Raw genomic sequence first — 18,787 nt, forward strand, 5'->3', positions numbered from 1 at the left:
AATAAGTTATCTAAGATTACGTCTAAAAAAAATGAAGCATAATTAGGAATTCCAGAATGGCTTAAGATCTCTACAATTCCTCCATATTTTAGTCCATATCTTTTGAATAACTACTTTTCATATACATTCTTTGGAGTATACTGAGTATGATAGGAAGAAAGAAACTTTCTGTGCCAAAAAAGAAGAAAAAACTGGCCCAAGATCGATTTTTTTGTGTTCACTGAATGATTCTGTATGAACCTGCATGAGTGAAGATTAGAAAAAAACTGCCTTAGCAATTAACAAGGGCAAACTAAGAAATTAAACACTCATCCACAGCAAAAGTTGCTACACAAGAGACGTTTATTAATGTTTTGTTTATTTACAGTTTTAACATAGCAAACCAAGGAGGATTACCACTTGGCAGAAAGCACATCACTCTACATTTATAACACATTGGTCTCTGCTAACACGTTGTAAAAGCAAGGAATACAGTATGTTAGGGATCATCTCAAAAGTTCCAAGCTAATTCTTTCTTTGCTCCTAGTACCTAATCCCCTCCCTACTCCCAGCCCCTGTTCTAATCATCAGGAGACAAAAGAAAAAGAAAAAAAGGGGTAGGGTCTATAATCATACAGAAAGTGTCAAGAATTGCATTTTAGTAATTAGGCTGCATGTGTCCTTGTCCTTTCTATTTTATACAGTGACAACACCTTTACAATCCCTTAGGTACACAACACAGAATAAGATACTGCAAAATTAGAATACAGACTATGAAAAATTAATGCTTATTATTTACCAATTAAGAATATATTCTTGACCACACCTTAAATGTATTTTGCACTATGATTTTGCTTCCAGGTGTTCACAGTACGATTAAATAAATTTCTAGATTAATTTTAACAGCAAAATGGATTATGTGCAGAAATGCAGTCATAACAAAAGTTTTAACTTTTGAGAAAACCCCTTTTAAATGGCCAGCATTATACATATCTTACACTAAAATATTTAATTCCAAATTCATTTTTGAGATGGAGGATGAATAAAGCAAGATTGCCCCCTACTGACTACAGGGACAAGGCTCATGCTATTTAAAATGACTACAAACGATAAGGCATTATTAATACATCACAGACTTGATTGCGAGAGCTTTTTCAAACATTAACCACTAATGATTCAATGATTACAGAATTTTGCATTAACTATTAAAATTTTACACCTAGGAACAAATAGAGAGAAATGATCTTTTTCGACAGTACATTTTGTTTTTAAAGCAGGTAATTATTCCTCTGTGTTCTGCATCTTGATTCACTTCCTGCAGGTGTTCTCTTGCTTCTTGAGAGAGAATTCATAAATGCAGGAAGGCCTCTGCCAGAAAACATCTGCCAGAGAAGGATATTGAATATTGAAACTCTGGTTAGGTTGTTATTTTGGCTAAAAGAAGGATGTAGTCACAAAAGAAGGCAGGATGTTTGGAGACAAGAAGTACATTTTAACATAGCTTTAAGATTACTATACACTGACATCATAGTATTCAATAAACATTTCATTTTTGGTTCTGAAAGTTATCAAGGACTTTAGAACTAGAAAGAACCTAAATGCTTTCTCTAACACCCACGAGGTGAAGGGTCTCTCTCTCTAAATCTCCTAACAAAAGAACAGAAAGCAAGTAACACTTCCTTCATCCTACACTTAACCTCAACAGCAATGACTGAAACTTGGAGACAAAGAGACAGTAGAATCCAAATGCACAGATAATTTTCCTACTACATCGAAAGATGTTTACGCTGCCAATTCTGCCAGATCTCACACAAGGAGGATTTTCAATAAGGATGCCAATGGTAACACGCTATACTTAGAGCAGGGCAAAGTAAGAAAATGACTGTAAACTCACAGGTACCACAAGTACTTTTCCTGATCAATTAGGAAAAAAGTGACTATATTTTGGGATATGTATCTCTGAGGGAAAAAAGACATACGTAGCCCCAACTAAGTTTAAAAAAGGAACATGTATGACTAAAATAAATGCTCTCAAAACGATGTCCATATACTTTGTTAAATGCAGTCTTCATCTAATACTTTGAGGCATTTCTGTATTGGCATATAAATTGGTTTGGTTCTGATGGAAATAACAGGAAAAAAATACAAGTAACTCCCTGTATTAATGCTAACAAATAGTCTAAAGAGACACATCAACAACTTAACAAATATTTATTAAGAAACTACGTTGTGGAGGGGAGGGAATAGCTCAAGCGCTAGAGCACGTGCTTAGCGTGCATGAGGTCCTGGGTTCAATCCCCAGTACCTTCTCTAAGAAAGAAGAAATAAACCTACTTACCAGCCCCACAAAAACAACAACAACCCTGCACCAAGTGACAGCTGGATGGGCTCATACATAGGCCCTCAGCTCACTTTTCCATCTTTCCAAATCACTCCAAAGGCCACAAGCAGCCCTTTTCTGATTAGACTACTGTATATAAATCTTTAAAAGGCTGACAAGATGCAGAGAAGCTACAACATTGGAGGAAATCAACATATTCTTTTTGAACTGTTAATATTTTCCCAAATTCAGTTGGTCTTTTGAAGTACACCAATGACACTGACATTAGACACTTGAGAATGTGCAGGAACAAAGACACTAGGATATAAGGAACCCTGAAGGCCAAGTAGAAGCAAAAAGAAAATTGGCACACAGATGTCAAATAGAGATTTTTGCAATAAGGCTATCCAGACTCATCACAAACCTAAGTAAATTCAGTTTTATCAGTTTCCATTAATGGATGAAAACTGATGTAATAATTACTACTAGATCAAAATGCTAGTTTTGCAAGAACATGAGATACAATCCAGATAACTACCTGGCCACTTTCCTTAGTTCAGCTGCTTCCACAGAGGTAAACTAGCTTTAATAGATTCCCTCAAAGTCAGAGCCATCCAACATTAAAAATCCATGAAGAGGACCTAGACAGGTTACTACTGGGTGATCTCAATCACCATACAAACTCCAAATGACAAAGACTGGCACTCACTGCTCTCTAGGACTCAGAGGCCTGTTCAGATCAACTTGACTTACAAGCTGTTACAAAAACAATGACAGAGTGCAAACTGGAGAAGAGACAGGTTTTAGGGACTGTGGATATCATTACTGAACTTCAGATTAGATCACTTCAGAAATGAAAGGAATCCAACAGCCTACAGATCATTTAATTTCAAGAGGAAGACAACAATTTCTTCTTGGATACTCTTTTTTTTTTAAGTAAAAATTCCACTGGAAACATTTTCTACTGTCTTGCTACTTTACAATACAGTCCAACAAATCAAACTAACTTGAGGGGAATTTCCTTTAATAAAATAAGAGAGGTATTAAGGAGGAAGGAGAAGATTACAGAAAGGAAAAAAGGAAAACATTTATCATCATATGGGAAAGAGTTAAGATATGTGATGCCTGACAGGTACAGCTCACCGGTCACAGCGATCACAATTACAAAGGGCCCTATCTCATCAATGCCACCAAGGATTACAAACTTTCTTTCCTCCTATCTCAGACGTGGTTAAAAGAACAAATTTAAGATGTTACGCTTCACATATACAAGTGCTTCTGGAGCACAGTTAGAAAACAGTTACCTGTGTGACTGTAAGTAACCGTACATTACGACAGCCAACTCCTCAATAACTTAGCGGCATCAGAGGAAGTGGTACCCCATAAAAAATTTATTTTCTAGTTAACTGGTAAATTAAAAAAAGTATGAACACTTCACATTTCTTGACCATTTCAGATAAAGATGTTTCTAAAAGGTATTTGTTCCTTGTTAACAACGCAGAAGGAACACTTTGTGTTTTCTGCCTCCTCACAGTCAGTCACTCACTTCCTGCTGCCACTGTGCCCAACGCTAGTAGCACGTCCTTCTGGCTCTTCTTGCCACGAGGGAGGAAACCAGATTTCCTTTATAAGCCTAAATGAGCTCTAACGGAACCTGAGAGCTGCCCCTGTGGCAGCAGTACGTGAGTTTAGTGTTCAGCTTTTGTAACATCTACTTTGGCTTTAGAAAGAGGCCTTTTGAGGTCATTTCAAGCTGTGTGTGCGTGCGTGTGTTCTTATATCATCTTGTGGACAGCCTGAACAGAGAAGTCACTATTCTTACATTTCTTTCTAATACAATGCCAGATCTTAGCATGGGAATTGAATTATTTTTCTCTGCAGCAAAGCAGTTTTAGAAATTCCCTACCTATGTCTTTCCAGCAAAAAATAAGCCCACAGCTAACTTTTAATTAGTGGGATCTCCATTAAAGAAAGTATGAAGTCTCAATGAAAGAAAAGAAAATCTGCATACCTTACATGATGGTTTTCTAGGACATCTGCAAACTAAATTAAACTAAATTTCCTCTGAAGTACAGAAAGAAAATATTCTACGTTTGGATCTGGATGGACAGTTTTCACCCCTGTCAACGGACAAAGGAAATTCAGTCCCACGGGATACGAGGGCTTTTCAGGTCCCCTCTGGGGATACTGAAAATTAGTAAGGAAGTCATTACAATTCTAAATGCTGCTCCAAGTCCCCAAACCCTTAATTTAGAGCTCTGAATCCTCTGGGCATGCCAGGAACAACTCCAAATCAACTAGAATAGCAAAGACAGACAGGAATGCAAAGAAACTCTACTTCGCCCTCCAGCGGAGAGCGCCCACGCGCCCCTAAGTCTCTGACAACCCCTGAAGCACTATGAAGCTTCCGAGAGCAGCAGGCCTGTCACCCCCTTCACAGCTCCAACAGCATTACTACTCACTAAGGGAAGCCTGCTGCAAATCGTAATCCTAAACGTGCTTTGTTTTACATTTAGGATATACCCATAAAACATTTCAGAAATTTTAGAAGATCAAAACAAAACAGTAACAACAAATTTTATAAACCGAAAAACCCTCAATGAAGTCCCTAACAATACAGGAAAGCTGAGTTCAGTCTCTCTCTCAACCTTCATTGTCGTGTCAACCTGTCATGTTTTAGAAGCAAGGTGAATAATGTTTGCGCCCCTAATAAAGCCTGAATCTCCTTCTAACTGAAGAAGGAAGAGAACAGAAAGAGGTGTGGTCTCAGTCCACCTAGAAGTTCAAAGCCACCATCAGACCAGACCTACAGAATCTGTTATTTGAAGGGAAAAAAAGGGGGAAGAGGGAGAATCTGTCCCCTCAGGATATTTCGGTCACCAGTGGATTGGTGGACATCTGTAGGTTATTTCAAGCACTCATCATAAGGAGAACTGTGGTGACCTCAAAGAATTGCCTTTTAAATCTACAGGCGGTAAGACTTTAAAAAGCTTGGAAGTAACTATAAATTATAATCAGGCATGTAGAGCAAAGAAAAAAGAAGACAATGGTAATTGCATAAAACCACATAAAACATCTGACAAGCCTCTTAAATTAAGACGCCCTAGACACAAACAAAGACACTACAGGCATAAGGGCATAGGCCAGTGGTGTCAACATCCATCTGTACCCAAACTGTGTAACTGAATTCAGAATCAGAGCATACCACTCATCACATTTTAAACATGCAATAAAACATTCCCCTCCCCCTGGAAATGCCCTTTCTTTAAAAACAAAGTCATAAACAAAAGTGACACTAAAATTTTCTCTCAAATAAAAGTACATACTCCTTTGAAGAAACTGACTTTCACCAAAAGAAGCCTAAGTTCTTTGTAAACTTTAACTTTTATAAGAAATGCTTTATGAACGTACTCTACCACACGTGTATCTGGGCTTATCAGTCACTGTAACCTTCTGTTACTTATGTAGGTACATTTAATTATACATGTAAAGTGCTTAACGCGGTACCTGATATATGGAAAAGTTGACAAATGTTAGTTATTACTGTAACACCATACTTGAAAAAAAATTTATTTCATTTAGGAAGTTCCCACATAATACTCTGCTGCTTAAAAACTTTCAATGCTGTCTCACCACCTGCCAAATTAAACATGGGAGATACTTTCTTCTCTAGAAGCATATATCCCGAGACCATAATGAATCTTCAAAACGGAGAACTCTACTCTGCGTCCTAAGACCACCACAAATCTTCAAAATTGAGACCTCTTCGCATCTAATTACCTAGATAAACTGTGATAACCCAACAGCAAATACAGAGCAAACTGACGCCCACACGGGGCTAGCCTTGTGTTGAGCCGACACATCCCTGCGTTTAAAGGGCTGCTCTCAGTTCTGCGGCTCCACGGCAGACGGGCTCAGCGCTCACCACTGTCTCAGCCTGGCCTTCCAGCCTTCACCTTCCACACTTCTTAATGCTACAATCAAACTGCTGTCCCTTGAGCCAGCTCCATATTTTCCTGTCTCTATTCCTCCTCAACACTTTGCCTCCAGTGATTCTCAAATTCTTCCCTACCCTACATTTTCCACTCTCATTTATACTTTCTGTCAATTAAGGTTTATCTCAAGGGCTACAACTTTACAGAACCTTGTCTGAGGCAGTCAACCAGCCTGGCCCCTAGATGTGCTCCAGGACCCACCTATCCTCAACAGTCTTAAGGAACAGAGTCAATTCCAAGAAAGCCCATTAGATCTTGCTACCAGAGGCCTCTCTTTCCCAAGATTCCCTATCTCTTCCTTTTTGCAGCTACTGATATGAGATGGAGTCAGCCTCTGGGGAAAACCATGTTGTCAATCAAAGAAGAGCCTTGGCAGGCTTAGTCCTCCTGTTCTAGGCAGGAGAAAAGACCCTTTTCTCCCTTTCCCCTCCTTGGGTTTGACCTTCCCACCAGAGTGGTAACATGAGGCTGTGCACCTGAAGAAAGGCAGCAGGAAGACTCCCTGACTAATTCTAAGACATGGAAGCCTTTGTGGGCTGGTCAATAAATAGCCAGGCAAAAGGGGTTCCTGAAGTACTGCCGGTCTCTCCCAGCTCTGGGGCTTAGGGACCCTATGTAACTGAGCTGTGTGATTAGGCCTCAAGGGCTCCTTCTCAATTCTTCCTCTGGAACTGGTACAACCGCAGCAGTGGCTTCAGGATTCACAGCTCAAAGATTTAGGGACCTGAGTCCCAGTCACGCCTCTTGGGCATTGTCAGAACATGAGAGCATGTTTTCTCCTATGGCAGTTTTTCTAATGCGCCTTTTTCCATAGCTTTTTTCCACAGAAACACCCCTCACTAAACTAGAAACTACCAAGTAGCTTCCGTACCTTCTCTTCATTCCCCACCACAAGGTGTATTCTCTACTCTAAATCTGACGAATAATCAGCAATGTAACAACACATGATTACACTGGCACTAGAATAAAGTTTTTTTCTTTAATACCTTTAATAAATAAAGAGAACTCTGGTCCTGGGGAGATTTGAGAAGGTATCCGGCATCTTCCGAACTTTCGCATAATTGATAAATCCTCTGAGAAATAGGAGAAAGCCTAATATAAAAAAGAAAAGTCAAGAATGAATTTATAATTTCCATACTAAGTCTGCTCCCCAGAAATATCCCACCTGATAGCAATACTTCATCATTTTTCTGCTAAAAGGTATCACAACACAGTTTCCTCTAAAATTTCCAAAGGATTTCCACACCAAATTTCCCATTTCTCAATGAGAACACATAATCTCAAGAGCCAAATAATAGCCTCTTTTGCACAGTCAGAATCTAATTGGTCTAAAACAGAAACAAAAACTAAGATGTGGCCAAACGTTTACATTTGGAAGCATCACTGAGAAACATTATCAAAACCTACCTTCTGAGCTCCAAAAAGTATTCCAAGATAATTCACTCTAAACACAGAGAGGTTATAAACTGTGTTTTTCTCAAATAAAAATTTCATCCTTTCTTGTCACGGGCTTTTTTTTTTTTCTGACGACAGTACATAATGTCCACTAGATGTCAGGCTCCCCTTTACAACAATTCTCATAGTCTAAACTCTCTAATTCTTAATCTTAATTTCAGCGTCAGCAGGGAAGCAAGCTGAGGAGCCCCCTCCAAGGGTAGCTCACATATTCCTGGCCCTCCTCCTAAAGAGATGGTCCCTGAGTCTTAGACATTTAACCCCTTTATGGAGATATAATTTACATACCATAAAGTTTACCCGTTTAATGTATACAATTCACTGGCATTCCGTACAGTTAAAACTATAACCTAATTTTAGAACTTTTTTATCGTCCCTAAAAATATGTCTACCCATTAAGCAGTCCCTCACCATTTCCTGCTCCCTCCTCTCATCTCCCCAGCTCTAGGCAACCACTTTCTTTTGGATACATTTAAAAATATACTCAAGTCATGGAAAACTCTTTGTACTCAGACAGAAATGATTTTTGGCAGAAACGAAGTTATCAGGGCTGAGCATGGCGTACAGCATTCTGTTTGGCACCAAAATCAACAAGTGATTTAAAGAGCAGGGCTCACCCCCTCAAATGCTGAGTGAAGGGATCCTAGTGATACAAGCCATAAGAGCCATAAGAGCACGTACAGCTACAACCTCACTCCAGTCAAAGGATGGGTGCCATGTGGGAACTTAGGTCAGTTTTGCTAGCTAATCCAATTTTTAAGAAAAGCTTAAAACTTCAGACATTTTATATAAAAATGATTGATTTTTATACAATGACAACTAATTAAAAAAAAGACTTCTGAAAATAGCTGTGAAACATACAAACCGCAACTACAGGCTAGATGGAGCTCATGAGCTGCCAGCTTGAGAGCTTTATGTAAACACGGTCTTTGTAGGAAAAACTCAAAAAAAAAAAGGTTCTCTCTGCAAGAGAAGGTCCAAAAATGACCCAAATACTGAATCCAAATGCACTAAGGTACATCCAAAGTCTCACCATTTTTTGCTTACCAGTAAGCAGTAAGATAGCAAGAATAATCAATTACGAAGTGTTAAATATTCATCTCATATGAAACTTTAATACATGAAGGAAACCAGTCCATTATATTTCTGTTAAGTATCTATGCAGTCAACAATCAACCTAAAATTATGCTTAATGACTCTTCTTTGGCCCATTCAGAATTCACTTGGATTTTAGGCTTGGGGGAAGATGAGGAGTCAGACTTTCTCTTAGAGATACAGTTTAGAAAATAAGCAAGTCAAGGAACTATTCTTCTAAAGTAACTCTTCTGCAGGTTTTTTTTTTATTATTAGGCTTCTCAATAATCAAGGGAGGAGGTAAAAAGCACTATTTCTCTTTCCTTGGAAGGCCAATGACTGATAGGAGAGTAGATGGTGCTACTAAGGAGGTGGGGTGTGGCGTCATGAATGGCTTGTATTTTCTAAATAAAATTTAGGGTCAGTAATGCATGGCTCTGCTACCCTAGGCAAAGCAGGTAGGTCCTGAACATATTAAGCACCTGCTGGGCATAGGTGTTACACTGTGCTGGCCAGACCCAACAGCAGCCCTGGCACCGAGGATCTTAATTAAGGAGACAACAAAAAGGCCTGAAGTAGGAGAAATGTTAGGATAGGAGAAAATGATGTCATAGTAGCAGAGTGAAGCAATTATACCACCTTTAACAGCTACAGGATAGCCCTATTGTTTTATAGAAATAACAGCAGTGATGGTGGTCTGTTATGGTATCATACACATTTTTCCCTACAAAGAATGAAGAAGCTAACAGTATTCACCACAATGTTCATTTCTTTGCCTTAAGATGCCTTAGAAAAAAAGCTTTTAATAAAAATTAAAAATTTAGAGTAAAAAGGATAATCTTAAGACCAACAATCTGAAGTGGCTAGTATATTAAAATAAAAACAATTCCTTCCTCCCATTACAAAATACTTCTTATTCTCACCAATAGTGAACTAAAGAATTCTGGAAACCCAATGGCGGTTCTTCCAGAAGTTACATCTAGCAAGGCTATACATTTTCTGTTTTCCACTGACAGATTCAGCTGAAGATAGGCCACATACATTCAGGAGTAGTTCAATTGGTTACAATATATCTGTAAGCAATTTGGGGATGGGCTTGTGAACCCTTTATGGCAACAGCTCACAAGAGGAAAAAAAAAATCTACAGACTATAAAGTCATCTTAACAGTGCATCCCCCTGGTCACATGGGGAAGGTGAGAGTGTAGATAAGTGTGTTAGGAAAAATCTACCACCACTGAGATGTTTTATGAACATGCATGTTACTCTGATTGTGACAGCAGCCTAATCTTTGAAATATTTTTTAAAAATTGTATTTATTACTGCTGATGGATATATTACTATGTAGGAGGTGAGATGAGGGTTTACTGAAAGTAATTTTACTTCTACAGTTTAACATAATCTTTTCTCTTGTCTTTATTAAAAGCACTTACCTAAAACCAGGAACACCCACCAGAGCCAGTACTGACCATCAAAATATCCAGGGAAATAGGTGGAAAACTGAAAAATAAAGCAAAATATTTTAGGGCAGCTCAACAGATACAATTTCACATTTTAACTTAAGAATTTACAAAACACTAAAGATTTTATTTTGTATATTAATGCTGTTCATTTAGCACTTACAAAAATTTCTAAAATGTTAGGTAAAGTACTTTACATAGTACTGATTTGAAGTGAGTATGATGTATGCAATATACTTCCTTTCATGGAAAAGCAATCTTGAAATACGACAGCTTTCAGCTTTATATACTCCTTGTTTTGAAGGCACTTAAACTTGTTTTCTTTTTCAAAATCTTTTTTTCCTCCACGTTTTTCTCTCGCCTAGAAATATGTCTTGATACTTTTATTTTGCTTACCGAGTACTCAAAACAATTATTTGGCTTCTTTCTAATGAACCCTGATTTTGTTCCTACTCCTCCAGCCACGCCCTGACCTTGGATGCTTTCTCAGGTACATCATGATCACTGCATTGCTTTGCCTGGGACTAGCACGTGATGTTACTCTAGCCAATGGGAACTGAGGGTTCCTGAGAAGGTTTCCTTGCTTTTAAAAAGAAAAAGAGGAGAAGAAATAGCTCTTCTCCTGCTGAACGCTGTTGCTTCTGATGTGATGCCTACAACTGCCATCACCATCTTAGCTCTGAGGGAGGAACAGCCACACCAACATGCAGAGCAGAAATGTGAGCTGTCCCTGATGATGTCACTGAAACACTTAACTAACCTCCAGGTCAGAACGTATTTTCACTGGAAATAACATTTCCCCATTGTTTCCTAAGCCATTTTGAACTAGGTTTGCTCACAAAGCCATCCTAACCGATATAAGCTGATTCATTCAATTCAGCTAAAAATTTCACTTTAAATTTTAGTAAAAATAAAGACTGGTAACTAATTTTATTTTGTTTTCTACTGGAGGCTTTAACACAGTTTGGACATTAAAATACAGTATTTATTAATAAAACAAGGAATGAAGAACCTCCTTAGGGCTTGAGTTCGTAACCTGAAGTCCATGTTTTAGGTGAGTGCACACTAGCTGTCTTGGAGAACAGCCCATAACTTTTAACAGATTCTCAAAGGAACTTGGAATCCTAACAATGTTAACAACTGCTTTAAAATAAAGAATTTAAAAAAAAACTCCTGTGGTCAGTGAACATCCATTAATTAGTTAATAATGCCAGTTTATGATAAATATATTGGTTTTATCTATAAAGTTAACAATAGCAGTAAACTTAACTGAAATCAGAGGACACCTTAAGAGACTAGATCTTCAACATTAAATTACTTCATGCGATTCTAACTAACTGGTAACTCGCAAAGCACTGGGCCCCTAACAAAGTAGGGCTTGTTAAACAGTTTTGGCTCTCCAAGCATTCTGGCATAACCAGTGATGCTACTGATAACCAGTCCTGGAAGGAAGAGAGGAAGGAGGGAGAAAAGAAGACAGGGAAGGAGAAAAGAGAGACTAAAATTTCAGTAGCATTAATAAAAAGAACATGAGCTTTTGATGAGCTACCAGAGAGGTGATAACCTTCCTTTTATTATAAAAACAACTAATTTCAGAATACATGTATTATCATATTATAAACATTTAAAACAGAGAAAGCAGCTGGTGAACAACCTGCATAATAGATGCCCTCGGACCACCAACATTCATTAGATATGACTACAAAACTTGTGTGCATGTACCAACTGCAACTGATTTAGGTTCAATTTCATGAAACCAGAACAAAGACAAACCAAAAAATCATTTTAAATGCTGAGATAATTCCCAAAAAGCAAACGAAAAAAAATAAAACATTAAAAATTGTTCTACTTCTTCCTTCTCTACAGACTCTATCTTTGCTAGTGTACAACTTACCCTGACAATCAGGATCCACTTGATCAGAGAGAGACCAAATCCCGAAATGGCCCCATACCTTCCTGCGGCTGAAGTGGTCAGGCAAAAAGACAGGAAAAACCCAATCCAGTTAAAGAGGAATGCCACTGCAAAAGCAGAGAGAACAAAAGATGTCAGACGTGTCCTGCTGCCCAAGGAGCAAGAGTGCCCTGCACTTGCTTTTGCTTCAGTGGCTTTCCCAGGGACGTAAGAGCCTAGCCCACCCTCCACAACCCTTATCCCACTTCCCCAAAACATCCACCCTCAGTTTTCCTCCAAAAGCAAACAAAAAAACAGTCTCTGAATATCAGGTGTTGTACCACTACATCTACTAGTAGTCACTTTCAAAAATGCGTTAGTATCACCAAACTGCATGCTTACAACTTGTGCCCTCTACTGCATGTTACATCTCCATACATCAAATAAACATTATTTAACATTAAATCAGTGCCCCCAACTAATATGATTCAGGTCATTCACCCATCTGCTTCTATGAATTTTAACAGCTTATGTAACATGTCACCTCTAAAAGCTCTGCATTTCCTTCTTATCTTTTTTATACAGCAAATAAAAGAAACGGTTGCTCACTTCCAAGTCCAGCATATGGAAAGATAAATGCAAAATAACTTCAAGGGGGAAAAAACTGGATTGACTTTGATGTGTTAGAAAACAGCTTGCAAAACAAAATTCATCAGACAAAGGCATTTAATTCCTAGCCTACAGGTCAGGAACGAGTAGGAGGAATGCTAAGGGGCCCTGCAGATCCAAAAGATGAAGCTTAGCTCATGGAAAAATGCAGCATCCTCATAACTGCTTTAATTATACTTTCCATAGATATTCACAGAAACAGAAGACAAAGAAAAAGGATATTAAGATAAAAGTGTACTAAGCTCTGAACATCTCAGTTCAGAGATCAGAAAAAGGCATCAAATAAATATAGTGTATTAACATATTAGTTCAACTAGTCCTTTTAATTTCAGTCAGATTCACCCATAATGCAAAGCGCTCCTGTTTGTGGGAAGCAGCTCTGCTGTGTGTATATACTTACTGAAAAAAGTTAACATGAAAATCCCATCGTTTCCTATCCTCATCTGGTCAGGATCATCAAAATCATCCCGACCCACAAAATCCTCATCCTAAATGAAAAGAAAAATAAGGTGAATTCACAACGAATTATTTCAAGGCAAAGAAAGATATCAAGAAAAGAGAAAGGGATAAAAGTGAGTACCAAGGAGAAAATGTACTGCTTTGGCTCAATTCAAAACTGTAAGCAAGTCTCAGTACGTGTTAAAGTTATCGTTTTGTCTTATAAGTAAAAGATAATAATTAGAGAAAAAACAAATCTTCTGTTCCCATAGTTTTCTGCATGAAAGCACTTTTCATTTTATAACCCAAGTTCTTTAACAAAACATTTCAAAAATTATAAAGTTCACAAAGAACTGTTCACTCTTCCTTTTTTATATATATCTAAGGAAAAAGGAGAAAATGTTCCTATACCTTTGGCTTAAATTCTAGAATACCAGTAATTCAGGGCCTATTAAGGAGATACCACTGACAGGCTCAAGTGCTTTCTGAGACTGACTTGGGGGCCGTGGGAGCGGCGTCATCATACATGAAGGGTCTGACAGGGGTGCATACTGCTTAACTCCACAACTATCTGTTTACATCGGTAGACAGGTCTGAAAAACCTCATTTCCAATCTTATTGGCAGATAGGATCCTTTTCATCCTAAGTTGAAAACACAGTGTTACAAGTCTAGAAGGAACATGATCCTGACCAACACTGACACCAACATGTAGTTTATCTTTTCAATTAATTGTAGGATGTGCTGAGATACTGAAAAATAAATGATTCTATCCTTAAAAGTAAAAGTGGCTGACTTGTACACAATCCAATGAGGGTTTCTCAAATGAAAAATAAAAAACAAAACTTTATGGACAACTAAAACTTGCCCTACACAGAAAAGGGACTGGGAAATCCATAACAAGATGTTACCTGGTTCCCCTGGGGAATGGGAACTAGAGAAAGTGAAGTGTCACTGTTACTTCCATCCAGCTGAACACATGTCCTCTACTGTGTGAAATTTTTACAAGAATGTGTTTGTTTTCTATTTTCGGAAATATGAAATACCTAGTGTTCTGAATTCATATCAGCAGGATAAATGGCTTTGCCAAATTATAAAGTGATTCTGTTTTTTGCATAACTACTCAAAGATATACTACAAAAATAAATGGAAGTAATGTCCAGTAATACTGCAAATGCCTTCTGTTCTTTCTGTCCTTGGTATCTCTACTACCGGGATTCCTCCTACAAATTGTTGCCAGGTCAATGTTTCAAAAACACCGTACTTGTTGTTTTATTATACCCCTGCTTAACAACTGTGAAGGATTCTGCATGACCTATATGTACGTCTACACGCCTCAGCCTAGATTCAGAAGATTCTACAACTTACATACAGTTTTGGTTACAAACTCTTTTCTGGGGCAGGGCAGAGGGAGGTAATTAGGTTTATTTACTTATTTATTTTAAGTAATGTACTGGGGATTGAACCCAGGACCTCATGCATGCCAAGCGTGCGCTCTACCACTGAGCTATACCCTCCCACCTTGGTCACAAACTCTTGATCAAGCAAAACCAATTACTACATCCACAGTACCTGCCCTGCACCTGGCTGAATTCACCATCTGCTTTCTGAGCTTTTTCCTCTGGAATGTACTTAGCCATCAAAACTTGGGGGCCCAATTCCCCATGACCACAAGGTTAAAGTCACAGTTCTTAACGCTTACTGTTCTTGTGCTGCTGCTTAGACCATGGGTACTTGCGGCCTTTTCCCCAGCTGGACTTTAACCTCTTGTATGGCAGAAGCATTGCCTTATACAAAGTCTTCTACCTATCCACTGCAAAATACATAGCACATCATATAAAAATGTTTTTGATATATGTTTCCTGAATAACAGAAGCCTTTAAGAAGTTCTTAAATATGTACACTTATAAAAGTATTCTAAAGAGTTCTGTGATTAATTAGAGCTAATCTGGTCTATTTCCATGAAAGAGTTACTATAATCCAACAGGTCTACAGAACATATATAAGGAATTCAGAGTCTAGAATATCTGGGTTTGACTCGCCCATGTTACTTATTAGCTATATGACTTTGGGCAAATTACTTAATCTCTCTGGGCCCCAATTTTTGTATCTGTAAAATGGAGATAATATAATCTCTACCTTGCAAGGTTATTGCGAGGAACAGAAATAATATATACAATACATATAAGCACCAAGCACAGTCTATCAAGCGTGGTTTGCTTCCAATACTTGGTAATTATATTAAGACTGTTTTGTCTTTAGACAATGAGCTGCATGAGGGTTCTTAGTTTCTCCCTAGCACCTCCAAGAAGTGAATGCATGTCACCATATAGAATCAGCCTAGACTGGACTTATAAACTGTTCCTTCTGCCAAGTAGTGGTTTAGGAGTTTTACCCCTCATAGTAGATGGGATCTGCAAACAGTCCACTATCCTAAGGCCTGAACTTCTGGGGCTTGTGTCACTGCACTGCCCAGACTAAGCTTCTGTTCTTGTTATTATATTTCACTCATTTCCTGCCTGGACTAGAGTTTGGAACCCTGATTGCCCCACATTCCTGGGTACTGGATCCTGCTCCCCATTATTCCAATATCTGGCCTAAGTCCTTCCCTCCATAGCTTCAACCTGGATGAGTATTTATGAAACCCACAACTGTATCACTTACAGGTCTGACATCATGGACCAAGAGTGTCCAAAACTCTCCACTGGCTTTCATCACACCCCACCACCACTCCCATGAATCAACATCAGACCAGATGGGAATTCACTGAATTCACTTGGCCTACACAGATGGCATGATCTGGACTGCTGGTGGCATGGGGTTCATCTAGATGATTGTTAGAGCCCTTCTGAGTTAATTCTATGAAGTTCCACTTTTGCTCTTCATAGACTCCACAGCGGTTATCTACCTTACACCAAAATATTAAGTGTGCAGAATCAAGACGAAGTTGGTGTATTTCCTAAATCAGCTCCTGTTCCAAGACGTTTCAGCCATGCCAGAAGACTTGAGAAAGTTGTGGTAGTAGAGGTAGAGGAAAGAAAAGCTGACTTGACTAGTGATTTTTCTGCTCATCTATACCTTTTACCTCATCATTTTGAGGAAAAGAGTTTATTATTCCAAAAGAAAATGTACTTGCTTTTTAAAATTAGCTATACTTTTACTAATCAATTTTATCAAAGTAATATATCAAAAAGGAGATAATGAAAAGGACTTAATTCTCATAAACCAGCACCCTGTAACATGGTAAGCTGGACTTACTCTTCCAGGAACCAAAGGGATAGTAGCTTCAGTTTTGGTTCTCTCGGCTTCATCATAACTGGGCAGTGTGGTAGCCACATTGTAAGAGGGAGGCTTTGGAAACCCAGACTCATCTTTGTAGTCAAAATATGCTGCAGAATAAAAAGGAAATCACAATTATCTGATGATTAGCTGAAATGAAGGAAAAGAAGATTTCTGCAAACTCTGGCAAATAAAAACCAGCCATTTCTCTAACAGTACAGACAGAATAACTGAATCAAATGATGTTTAAAGATGAGTATAAGACTGGGAACAATTTTTAAATTTATCCTCTTTCCAATTATTTAAATTCCAGGCTCACTTTGCCCTCCCTTCCAAGTGCTTTTGAACACTTTTTCTGGCTGTTATGTGGTGTGTTCACAAAAAGCATTTAATATTAATAATGGCATAAAGGAAAAATTTAAGCTAAAAATACTTGACCTGTCTGTGTAAATCTGTACCATGGTTTCCTCGCATTTATAAACATGAAAATAAACTTCAAAAAAATTTAAAATTCATTTCTTACAGATTTTGGCACTTTGACTCTTTCACATTATTTTTACATGTACTGTTTTCTATGACATGCCTAATGTAACTAATTCAGTTACAGAACCATTATTTATTTGTGTTAAATCTTGCACTTCTTTTTAATGTTGCATCTTCATTCTCATTAACATCTATTAGAAAAGATTCAATATGCATTATTAGAAAAGATCTACCTACAAATGGATTAATTTTCTACACAATTTTTTTAAAAGCTTAGGAATTTTGAAAAAATTCCTATAGTTGACCAATATTAACATTTTTCTTTTCTCCTCTTTGGTTAATTGTAATTAATTTCCAATTTTACTGTAATATATTATTGAAATTATCAATCAACAGAATTCACTTCATTAACAGAAAAAAGGAGAAAAATTCTACTGTCTTCACAGAAGACAGAAAAAACATTTGATAAAATTCAATACCTACTAATAACAAAAACATTTAGCAAATTAGGAATAAAAATAACATTATTCCTTAATCTTACCACACTTCTCTATGAAAAATCTAGAGCAAATATCATAATTAATGGTCTTTTCAATGAATGGTACAGGATCAAATGAGTATCTATATGTAAAAACAATCTTGACCACTACCTCACACTATATAGAAAAAATTCCAGATGGAATGCAGATCTATCTAGATCAGAAAAATATCAAAGCTTTTAGAAGAAAATTAGGAAAATATATTACGGAAACTAAAGCTGCCACTTAATTGAATTCAAGAAACTTGTTTTCTCTGTCAAAATAGCTACTTTACATACATACATATGTATACATATATATGCATGCATGTATAATACAAAACACTGAATATATATAATTGCCTTTAAATTTTCTTTTTACTTTTAACCAAATCATACTATTCAGTCATATTACAAATTGAAGGGTACAGTCTGAATTAGCCCACAGCCGTAGTAACTCTGAATACATGAATAAAACTGATATCTACTACCTTAAATTGAGGGAAATCAAGAACATTTTCATTTCTCTATTTAAAAGGATTCTTTTTAAAAATGGTATCCATCAATACAGACACCTCATATAATTTTAAGTTTCCATGAATAGTTTAATGAGAATCTTTTCTAATTTATTTAGTACATTCAAAACAAACAAAAAAACACAATATATTTGTTATATTGTTCAAATTTATATACCACAAATTAAAACAGGTAAAGTGAGTATACAAAATAGTGATCTGCACCTTTTCCCCCCTACCAACATGCGTGCACCATTCTATTTCTAACCATCGGGCACATACTTGCCACTCTACCACAGTTCTGTTTTAGAGTATGGAAGAAGTTCCATCAAAACTGGTCAATTTTCAGCAATTAAAGCAGACTGGTTATCACAAAGATCTAATTACCCAAAGTCCTAAACTACTGCAATTTTCTTTCTTCTCCCCCATACCTTCCACATACGTATGTGAAAATTAAAAAGATAATCTGGCATAAAGTGGGAAGACAAAAGGTTAATTAAGGAGGGTTTAAACTATGAGGAACAGAATGAAAGAGTTGGGAGACTTTTAGGTTTTTTAATGAAGAATTTATTAGCATAGAAGAAATCTAACATACTATATTCTAGGTCATAGGTACCAGAATCAGAGTAAAACAGCTAATGAGTAAAAGTACCTCCCCCCAAAAAAACCCGAATCAGGTGACCATATGGTTCCTGAACTCTTACTTCCTTTATATT

General features: G+C 37.4%; 1 protein-coding gene across 1 annotated transcript in view; it reads right to left on the reverse strand.

Annotated features, from left to right (window-relative positions):
• Positions 1-324: 324 nt before the first annotated feature.
• NDFIP1 (Nedd4 family interacting protein 1) overlaps positions 325-18,787 on the reverse strand; it is a 45,920-nt gene continuing 27,457 nt past the window's right edge. The window contains exons 3-8 of the mRNA XM_072955857.1: positions 16,536-16,666; positions 13,242-13,329; positions 12,176-12,300; positions 10,255-10,321; positions 7,281-7,386; positions 325-1,361 (exon numbers count right to left, since the gene is read on the reverse strand). Coding sequence (XP_072811958.1) covers positions 7,283-7,386; positions 10,255-10,321; positions 12,176-12,300; positions 13,242-13,329; positions 16,536-16,666 — 515 coding nt within the window. The 3' untranslated portion in view covers positions 325-1,361; positions 7,281-7,282. The remainder of the gene's footprint in view (positions 1,362-7,280; positions 7,387-10,254; positions 10,322-12,175; positions 12,301-13,241; positions 13,330-16,535; positions 16,667-18,787) is intronic.

The sequence above is a fragment of the Vicugna pacos genome, chromosome 3 (assembly GCF_048564905.1).
Source record: "Vicugna pacos chromosome 3, VicPac4, whole genome shotgun sequence".
NCBI classification, from domain to species: Eukaryota; Metazoa; Chordata; class Mammalia; order Artiodactyla; family Camelidae; genus Vicugna; species Vicugna pacos.